Source organism: Salvelinus fontinalis, unplaced genomic scaffold, assembly GCF_029448725.1.
Source record: "Salvelinus fontinalis isolate EN_2023a unplaced genomic scaffold, ASM2944872v1 scaffold_0059, whole genome shotgun sequence".
NCBI classification, from domain to species: domain Eukaryota; kingdom Metazoa; phylum Chordata; class Actinopteri; order Salmoniformes; family Salmonidae; genus Salvelinus; species Salvelinus fontinalis.
In genome coordinates this window covers 595,001-605,624 of record NW_026600268.1, presented here as the reverse complement: position 1 = coordinate 605,624, position 10,624 = coordinate 595,001, and the positions used below count along the sequence as shown (strand labels likewise).

The following is a 10,624-nucleotide window of genomic DNA, read 5'->3' as shown; positions in this document are numbered from 1 at the left end:
GAGGAGAGGGAGAGAGGGACCACAGAGGGGGGAGAGGAAGGTTGGGGAAGTCAGGGTTAAGGGAGGAGAGAGAGAGAGAGTGAGTGAAAAGAGAGGGTTTCTGAAGGAGAGAGAGAAAAGAGAGGGAGGGTTAGGGAGGAGAGAGAGGAAAGAGAGAGAGAGAGGGTTAGGAATGAGAGAGAGGAAAGATAGAGAGAGCTAGGCAGGAGAGAGAGAAAAAGAGAGAGAGGGTTAGGAAGGAGGGGAGAGAAAAGAGCAGACATAGTGGGGGGTATGTTAAGGCCATGAAGGCTTACTGTATAATGGTTGTGGTGGGGACTGGTGGGAATATGGGACTGTCAGGGTTTGTGGGGACTGGTGGGAATATGGGACTGTCAGGGTTTGTGGAGACTGGTGGGAATATGGGACTGTCAGAGTTTGTGGGGACTGGTGGGAATATGGGACTGTCAGGGTTTGTGGAGACTGGTGGGAATATGGGACTGTCAGGGTTTGTGGAGACTGGTGGGAATATGGGACTGTCAGGGTTTGTGGAGACTGGCGGGAATATGGGACTGTCAGGGTTTGTGGAGACTGGTGGGAATATGGGACTGTCAGGGTTTGTGGAGACTGGTGGGAATATGGGACTGTCAGGGTTTGTGGGGACTGGTGCGAATATGGGACTGTCAGGGTTTGTGGAGACTGGTGGGAATATGGGACTGTCAGGGTTTGTGGAGACTGGTGGGAATATGGGACTGTCAGGGTTTGTGGAGACTGGTGGGAATATGGGACTGTCAGGGTTTGTGGAGACTGGTGGGAATATGGGACTGTCAGGGTTTGTGGAGACTGGTGGGAATATGGGACTGTCAGGGTTTGTGGAGACTGGTGGGAATATGGGACTGTCAGGGTTTGTGGAGACTGGTGGGAATATGGGACTGTCAGGGTTTGTGGAGACTGGTGGGAATATGGGACTGTCAGGGTTTGTGGGGACTGGTGGGAATATGGGACTGTCATGGTTTGTGGAGACTGGTGGGAATATGGGACTGTCAGGGTTTGTGGAGACTGGTGGGAATATGGGACTGTCAGGGTTTGTGGAGACTGGTGGGAATATGGGACTGTCAGGGTTTGTGGAGACTGGTGGGAATATGGGACTGTCAGGGTTTGTGGGGACTGGTGGGAATATGGGACTGTCAGGGTTTGTGGAGACTGGTGGGAATATGGGACTGGGACTGTTTGGGTCTAGGGATGCCTGCTTTACATCAGACTTCATGAAAGTCCATTGGGGGAATTTGGGGAGGAGCAGTACAGGATTGTGATTGTGTAAATGGACTACTGGGGATTTGGAGGAACTGGAGGAATTTATTCCTATAGCTGTGTATGTAGTCAGGTCCAAAATGATTGGCACCCTTGATAAAGATGAGCAGAAAATACTGTTTAAAATAAATAAAACAAACAAAATTAAATCTGCATTAACATTCTACCTCTTCCAATTAATCTCAGTTTAAGGAACTGCAATGGCTTTCCATGGCTTCCTGTTTCACCGGGGTATAAATATGAGGTGACACTCATGTAAAAGCCCTTTGTCATCCACCACCATGGGAAAAGGCAAAGAACTCACAAACGAAAAGAGACAAATGGTTGTTGACCTTAATAAATCAGGCAATGGGTACCAAAGCATTGCTAAAAAAACAAAAAAATACCACTTACCACTATTAGGGCAACAATGAAGAAGTTTTTAAACCACTGGAACAGTGGTAAACTTGCCTGGTAGAGGATGCAAGTGTATCTTGTCCCCAAGCGCAGTGAGGAAGATAGTTCTGGAGGAAAAGAAAAGTCCAAGGGCCACAGTTGGAGAATTCCAGAAATTGGCCACAACTTCTGGTCACCAAATCTACAATTAGATGCCACCTCCATGTCAAATAAAAAATTATATTGTATTTGTCACATGCGCAGTCTTATGACTTGGGGGAAGAAGCTGTCTCGGGGGCCTGTTGGTCCAGCGTGAACAGTCTATGGTTTGAGTGGCTGGAGTCTTTGGAAGGTTTTCGGGCCTTCCTCTGACACCGCCTGGTATAGAGGTCCTGGATGACAGGGAGCTCTGTCCCAGTGATGTACTGGGCTGTCCTCACCACCCTCTGTAGTGCTTTGTGGTCGAGGGCGGTGCATTTGCCACCAAGCGGTGATGCAGCCAGTCAAGATTCTCTCAATGGTGGAGCTGTAAAACTTTTTGAGGAACCGAGGTCCCATGCAAAATCTTTTGAGCCTCCTGAGTGGGAAGAGGCGCTACCGTGCCCTCTTCACTACTGTGCGGGTGTATGTGGACCATTTTAAGTCCTTAGTGATGTGGATGCCAAGGAACTTGCAGCTCTCGGCCCGCTCCACAACAGCCCTGTCAATGTGGATGGTGCTCTACCCTCTTTCTCCTATAGTCCACGATCAGCTTCTTGGTCTTACTGAAGTTAAGGGGGAGGTTATTGTCCTGGCACCACACTGCTAAGTCTCTGACCTCCTCCCTTTAAGCTGTTTCATCGCTGTCGGTGATCAGGCCTACTTCCATCGTCACCACGCAGTCTTGGGTGAACAGGGAGTACAGGACGGGACTAAGCACACACCCCTGAGGGGCCCCTGTGTTGAGGGTCAGCATGGCGTACTCTCACCACCTGGGGCTGGCCCATCAGGAAGTCAGGATCCAGTTGCAGAGGGAGGGGTTCAGTCCCAGGGTCCCTAGCTTGGTGATGAGCTTGGAGGGGACAATGGTGTTGAACGCTGAGCCGGAGTCTATGGACAGCATTCTCCCATAGTTATTTCCCCTCTTGTCCAGGTGGGAGAGGGCAGTGTGAAGTTCAATTGCATCTGTGGATCTGTTGGGGCAGTATGCGAATTGGAGTGGGTCTAGGGTGTCTGGGATGATGGTGTTGATGTGTGTCATGACCAGCCTTTCAAAGCACTTCATAATTACGGATGTGCTACAGGGCGATAGTCATGTAGGCAGGTTACCTTGGAGAACAGACTTGGACAAGGAGAGATAAAACATGTCAGTGAAGACACTTGCCAGCTGCTCTGTGCATGCTTTGAGAACGTGCCCTGGTATTCCGTCTGGCCCTGTGATTGTTAACCTGTTTAAACGTTTTGCTCACATTGGCCACAGAGAGCGAAATCACACAGTCATCTGGAAAAACAGGGTCTTTCACGCAAGGCACAGTGTTATATTCCTCAAAGCGAGCATAAAAGGCATTTAGCTAGTTTGGGAGTTCTGCATCGCTGGGCAACTCCCGGCTGGGTTTCCCTTTGTAATCCATTATCATCTGCAAGCCCTACCACAGATGACGAGTGTTTTCACCTTCCTCCTATATTGTCCTTTTGTTTATTTCAATAGGCTCTTTGGAAGGGTTGCCCCAACAAATTAATTTTTTCGAGAGCAAACAACAAATACGAACGCATGGAGTTTACTAAAAGGTAGAGGCGCTTGGGATGAAACTGATGGTATGGTCAGATGACATGAAAATAGTACTCTTTGGCCACGCACACCAGTGGTGGGTTTGGCGTCAAAATAATGATGCATATGCAGAAAAGACCCTCATAGCTACTGTAAAATATGGTGGTGGATCTTTGTTATGGGGCTATTTTGCTTCCACTGGTCCTGGTGTCCTTGTTAAGGTCAACGGCATCATGAACTTTGCCAAGTACCAGGACATTTTAGCCCAAAACCTGGTTGCCTCTGCCTGGAGGCTGAAACTTGGCCATAAGTGGATCTTCCAGCAAGACTATAACCCCAAGTGCACATCAAAATCCACAAAGAAATGGTTAATTGACTACAAAATCAACATTTTGCAATAACACCCCATTGAATTAAAGAGGGCAGTCCATAAGCGCAGACAAACGATATCAAGGATCTGGAAAGATTCCGTCTGAATGGAGGAAGATCCCAATGTGTTATCCAGTCTCATAAAACATTGTAGAAAAAGACTGTGACATTATTCTCGCAAGGGGAGGGTGGCGGAGTATTGACAGCTGGAGTGCCAATAACTTTGACACCTATCTTTTTGTGATTTTGTTTTGTATTACTTGTTAAACAAAATGGCTTTCTCTGAGCAAATGTAATAGTAAAAAATGGCATACAATATAGCTCATAATTATTTACTTTATACATATTTTTTTGCTCATCTTTGTCAAGGGTGCCAATAATTTTGGACCTTGGAGGTGTTGTGCGGTAGGCTGTGGGGTTTTGGGGGTAGGAGTAAAGGATGTTAGGGGAGCTGCAGGAGCTGCAGGGGCATGATTTGGGTTTCTGGGGAGGGCCTGGGGGGCTGTGGAGTACAGATAAGAGGTCTGGATGTGTGTCTAGGATGCTGGGGGGAGGATGGGGGAGAGACAGAGACACACACACACACACACTGTGGGGGAGGCCGGGGGGGCTGGCTGCCTCAGTGCCTGCAGCTGGCGTCGGGGTGATAACCAGCAGGCAGTTCCTTCTCTGTAGTGACATAGAGATACACATAAGTGGTACTGAATAAGAGTTCACCAGCAGTTATAGTAGGGCTAGGCTAGCCAGGCTAAAGCTACCAGAGATGTATAATCAGCTGTGCTGTGACGGTCAGTGTGACCACTTCACCAGAGTGGGGTTCTAGAGTGATGTTCTAGAGCACTGGGGGTGCTGTTAAATGGGGGTTGTCAGTGGGCCTGTAGTGTTGACTGTCCTGATATCTCTTATCATCTCTGATAGGAACAGAAGCTCTCTCTCTGTCACGCATGCTTCTTCAATCACACCTATATCTGGGCCAAGGAGCAGGTCCAAGTGGTGCTAACCACTAGCCTACAAATCACTCACATCAAAGCACATTTACTGGGGATTGACTGAGGAGAATATGTTCAATCAATTTGTATCATTCCAGAAACCCTGATTGGTTTGAGGGTTCTGTTTACTGTGTTTATTCAGTTAGACCACTTTAACACCAACTGCTTTCCATTGGATTGTAGCTCTGACACACACAATGTGCTGTACGTACCGTGTCGGAGAGTCACCGCTTCTTATTATAGATTCAGGAGGCGAAACACAAGAGGAAGAAAGTTCAGTGGACGCTATTTTCTTTCTTAACAGTTTTCGTTGGCCAACGTATATGTTTACTTTGAGTCTGTGTGTGTGTGTGTGTGTGTGTGTGCGCGCACGGTTGTGTGTGAGTGGCGTCAGCTAGCTGGAATGCTTCGCTACCGCCAATGCTAAAATGGCTGCCAAGCCATAAGATGGCTGCCAGGAGCAGCGAGCGAGAAAAGATAAGAGAGGGAGAGAGTCTGCAGAAGGGAGGAAAAAGGAGCTCTCTTTCTATTCCTCTCTTTCTGTTTCTCTCCCTCTCTCGCCTTCTCTCTCTCTGTCCCAAACCTCTTCTCCTCTCCTTTTCTTTCCTTCCTGTTCTCTTTCTCTCCCTCTATCTCTCTCCCCCTATCGCTCTGTCTCTCTACTTCACTCTTTCTTTCTCCCTCTCTTGCTCTCTCTCTCCCTCTGTTCCTCACTTTCTCTGTACCTCTCTCTCCTCTCTCAGCATTAGCAAGCAGTGAGACAGGTCTGTTTTTGTTTCTACTAGCTAATCTCGTGGCTTAGTGTGGCGAGGCTGTGCTGTGTGTGTGATTGTGTGCGTGTGGGTGGTGTGTATGTGTGCTTGGTGTGTGTTTGTGCATCTTTGTGTATGTGTCTATGCGTGTTGGCATCAGTTCTGCTCTGTTATCACCTACAAGCTGCAGATAAACACCTCTGTTAGTAGGCCTGGCTGTGGCCCTGCAGATGGCATGCCCACGCCACTGGTACTGTACACGCATACACACGCACTCCGCCATTCAGAAACATACACTCATGCTTGGTTCGTGCCCTGAATGCTGATTGGCTGACAGCCGTGGTATATCAGACCATATACTGTACCATGGGTTTGACAAAACATTTATTTTACTGTTCTAATTACGTTGGTAGCCAGTTTCTAATAGCAATAAGGAACCTTGTTTTTTTGTTGGTATATGGCCAATATACCATGGCTAAGGGCTGTATCCAGGCACTCTGCAGTGCGTTGTGCAGAAGAACACCCCCTCGGGCCTTATTGCTTAATTATACATAGACTACATTCTGTGCATGGACATAGACCACAAAACACACACACATGCCAGATAGCACACAGTGCATAAACAAAGAAACACACAGCAATCACCAATAGTACTTTCTCTGTGTCAGCCTTGGTTCTCCACTGTGTTCTAATGGATCAGGTAGCCTGTAATGACACATGCTGGAGGTTAGGGAGTCTTTACTGAAAGACTTCTGCTGTAACAACCTCTCCCTTGTGGCTGTAATCTCTACTCTAGTCCCTGGCTTCTGCGGCCTACCAATGCCAAGAGCAGTAATAAGGCTGTGACAGCTGTGTGCTTGTGTGTAGTGAGTTGTGTGTGTGTGTATGTGTGTGTGTGTGTGTGTGTTGTGTCTGTGTGTGTGTGTGTGTGTGTGTGTGCCACTGCTGTCTCTGTCAATATCTAAAGGCCACTGAGTTTCCTTCACCTTTACCACACTTAGCCTTAAATCCCCCTCCCTGGGAAGTAAAGATGGCGCAGTCAGCCCAGGGGGGGGGGGGGGGGGGTGTGTGTGTGTGCGCCCGCACCATCCAACATCTAACAGCGCAATCATATCCCTCTCCTTAATCTCACTTAATACCTCCTTGCTGGCAGGGTTTTAGGCTGCATAAACAGAACACCTTAAACACACACACACACACACACACACACACACACACACACCCACAAACAGTAAATCTGAACACCTTGAGACAGGAGTTGAGGGGGGGGGGGGGGGGGGTAGGAACATTGGGAACATTCTGTGACATTGATATATACAAATAAACACTGTATACAGACACCCTCCTTGACCCTTAGTGAAGCAATCTCCCTACTCTCCTCAAATATCCCATCTGTCAGTATAGAATCTATGACTGAAGTTCAGAGGGGTTCCAACACCTCCTCCCTTCCTCTTTCCTCACATACAGCAGTATACTTTGTATCCACCACAGCCAAGCTAAATCCCTCTCTTCTCTTCTAGAATCTGGACAATCAGACAGCTCCAGTCAACAAGGAGACACAGACATCAAGCCTCCGCCCAATGGTAAGAGAACACACACACACACACACACACACACACACACACACACACACACACACACACACACACACACACACACACACACACACACACACACACACACACACACACACACACCCCCACACACACACACACACACACACACACACACACACACACACACACACACACACACACACACACACACACTCATCCTAACACTTCCTCTCTCTCCTCTGCAGGGCACCTGAGTTTCCAGGACTGCTTCGTCACCTCAGGAGTGTGGAACGTGGCTGAGCTCGTCAGGGTGTCACAGAGTGAGTATCTACCCCTCTCTTATCCTTTCTATATATAGCTCTATCTCTCTCTAACTATAGCTCAATCTATCTCTATCTATCTATAGCTCTATCTTAAGCTCTATCTATCTGTCTCTATCTCTATATATCTCGATCTACAGCTCTATCTATCTCTCTCTAACTATAGCTCAATCTATCTCTATCTATAGCTCTATCTATCTATCTCTATCCATAGCTCTATCTTAAGCTCTATCTATCTGTCTCTATCTCTATATATCTCGATCTACAGCTCTATCTATCTCTCTCTAACTATAGCTCAATCTATCTCTATCTATAGCTCTATCTATCTATCTCTATCCATAGCTCTATCTTAAGCTCTATCTATCTGTCTCTATCTCTATATATCTCGATCTATAGCTCTATCTATCTCTCTCTAACTACAGCTCTATCTATCTCTCTCTAACCATAGCTCTATCTATCCCTCTCTATCTATAGCTCTATTTATCTCTATCTATAGCTATCTATCTATCTATCTATCTATCTATCTATCTATCTATCTATCTATCTATCTATCTATCTCTCTCTCTCTCTCTCTCTATCTATAGCTCTATCTATCTCTCTCTATCTATACCTCTATCTATAGCTCTATATATCTATCTCTCTCTATATATAGCTCTATCTATAGCTCTATCTATCTTTCTATATCAATAGCTATATCTATCTCTCTCTCTCACACACACTCACCATCTCTCTCTTCTCTCTCCGTCTCTCTTATCCCTCATTTTTTCTCTCCATACTCTTCCAATGTTCTCTTGGCTGGCCATTTGTTCTTCAAATTCCACAATCCAAATGCTGATTTACTGTGTTCTAAATCTCTCCTCCTCCTCCTCCTCCTCCTGTTCCTGTGTTCTCCCAGCTCCTGTAGCCACAGCGTCTGGTCCTAACTTCTCCCTGGCTGACCTGGAGAGTCCTGGCTACTACAACATCAACCAGGTGGCTCTGGGGCGACGCTCCCTCGCATCCCCCCCTTCCACCAGGTACATGTAGGTCTCACTTAAATTAAGTTCCCTCCACTCTATGGTTCCTAGGTGAAACAAACAGCTTAGCGGTCACACAGGTTCCACCCACTCAAAGGTTCCTAATTGAAAAGAGCTCCTCCTCCACCAGACCTGGGTTCAAATAATATTTGATGAAGGAAAACAAATACGGTTTGAACCCAGGTCTGATATCTACAGGCTGTACTCGATAGTATGTATGTGGGACATTGTAGACCGCCTCAGTTGATAACCGTTATGAGTGTTCTGGTCCATTCCATCTCTGAGAGTTCCATCTCTTTCTTCTCTCTCGTTGTGTCTCTCTGTCTTTCTAGTCTTATAAATGTGTGATGCTCTCTCCTTCCCCCCCCCTATCCTTCTCTCCACCTCTCTCTCTCTTTCTGTCTTCTCTGGCACTGTAGGTCTGAGGTCGAGCTGTACGCAAACCTTCCACGGAGGTAGTTATTCTGACACACATACAGACACACACACACACACACACACACACACTGTCCTGCCGACTATACTTATACTTAAAACAAACTCAGAAAAGGTCCTGTGCTCACATCTCATATCCTTAAACATACTCTCACCCACATCAGCCTTTTAGGTTTACCTCTGTGTCTGTTTTCAACCCTCTCCTTCCTGTCCATTTCTACTGTTCTCATTCTGCTGTCCTCATCCTCTGCCTGAACTCTCAATGTGACTTCCCTGGTTAAATAAAGGCTGAAGGGAGACATTAGTAGGAGACAGGAGCAGGGAGACAGGTGCAGGGAGACAGGAGCAGGGAGACAGTAGTGGGAGACAGTAGTGGGAGACAGTAGTGGGAGACAGAAGTGGGAGACAGTAGTGGGAGACAGTAGTGGGAGACAGTAGTGGGAGACAGTAGTGGGAGACAGAAGTGGGAGACAGTAGTGGGAGACAGAAGTGGGAGACAGTAGTGGGAGACAGTAGTAGAAGACAGGAGCCGTGAGAAAGTAGTAGAAGACAGGAGCAGGGAGACAGAAGTGGGAGACAGTAGCAGGGAAAGTAGTGAGAGACAGGAGCAGGGAGACAGAAGCAGGGAGACAGAAGTGGGAGACAGTAGCGGGAGAAAGTATTGGGAGACAGAAGTGGGAGACAGGAGCAGGGAGAAAGTAGTGGAAGACAGGAGCAGGGAGACAGTAGTGGGAGACAGGAGCAGGGAGACAGTAGTGGGAGACAGAAGTGGGAGACAGTAGCAGGGAAAGTAGTGGGAGACAGGAGCAGGGAGACAGTAGTGGGAGACAGGAGCAGGGAGACAGTAGTAGGAGACAGGAGCAGGGAGACAGTAGTGGGACACAGTAGCAGGGAAAGTAGTGGGAGACAGGAGCAGGGAAAGTAGTGGAAGACAGGAGCAGGGAGAAAGTAGTGGAAGACAGGAGCAGGGAGACAGAATTGGGAGACAGAAGTGGGAGACAGGAGCGGGAGACAGGAGCAGGGAGACAGTAGTGGGAGACAGAAGTGGGAGACAGGAGCAGGGAGAGAGTAGTGGGAGACAGGAGCAGGGAGACAGTAGAGGGAGACAGGAGCAGGGAAAGTAGTGGGAGACAGAAGTGGGAGACAGGAGCAGGGAGACAGCAGTGGGAGACAGGAGCAGGGAGACAGTAGTGGGAGACAGGAGCAGGGAGAGAGTAGTGGGAGACAGGAGCAGGGAAAGTAGTGGGAGACAGGAGCAGGGAGACAGTAGTGGGAGACAGTAGCAGGGAAAGTAGTGGGAGACAGGAGCAGGGAGACAGTAGTGGGAGACAGGAGCAGGGAGACAGTAGTGGGAGACAGGAGCAGGGAGACAGTAGTAGGAGACAGGAGCAGGGAGACAGAAGTAGGAGACAGGAGCAGGGAGACAGTAGTGGGAGACAGGAGCAGGGAGACAGTAGTAGGAGACAGGAGCAGGGAGACAGTAGTGGGAGACAGGAGCAGGGAGACAGTAGTGGGAGACAGAAGCAGGGAGACAGTAGTGGGAGACAGGAGCGGGAGACAGGAGCAGGGAGACAGTAGTAGGAGACAGGAGCAGGGAGACAGTAGTGGGAGACAGGAGCAGGGAGACAGGAGCAGGGAGACAGTAGTGGGAGACAGAAGTGGAAGCAGAAATGTGTAGGGCTCATTCAGGGATCGAACTGGATTCCTGCCGCAGGGGAAGCAAGTGTTAACCATTCGACCAGACTCCGGTCCAATAGTGCACTACTTTAGACCAG

At 48.2% G+C, this 10,624-nt stretch overlaps 1 protein-coding gene across 1 annotated transcript in view; it reads left to right on the top strand.

The window, feature by feature from the left end:
• Positions 1 to 365: 365 nt before the first annotated feature.
• The window catches only part of LOC129842668 (uncharacterized), a 37,564-nt gene continuing 27,305 nt past the window's right edge, over positions 366 to 10,624 (top strand). Inside the window, exons 1-7 of the mRNA XM_055911295.1 lie at positions 366 to 1,113; positions 2,497 to 2,552; positions 5,683 to 5,777; positions 6,942 to 7,105; positions 7,324 to 7,398; positions 8,294 to 8,420; positions 8,834 to 8,869. Of these exons, the coding sequence (XP_055767270.1) occupies positions 366 to 1,113; positions 2,497 to 2,552; positions 5,683 to 5,777; positions 6,942 to 7,105; positions 7,324 to 7,398; positions 8,294 to 8,420; positions 8,834 to 8,869 (1,301 nt within the window). The remainder of the gene's footprint in view (positions 1,114 to 2,496; positions 2,553 to 5,682; positions 5,778 to 6,941; positions 7,106 to 7,323; positions 7,399 to 8,293; positions 8,421 to 8,833; positions 8,870 to 10,624) is intronic.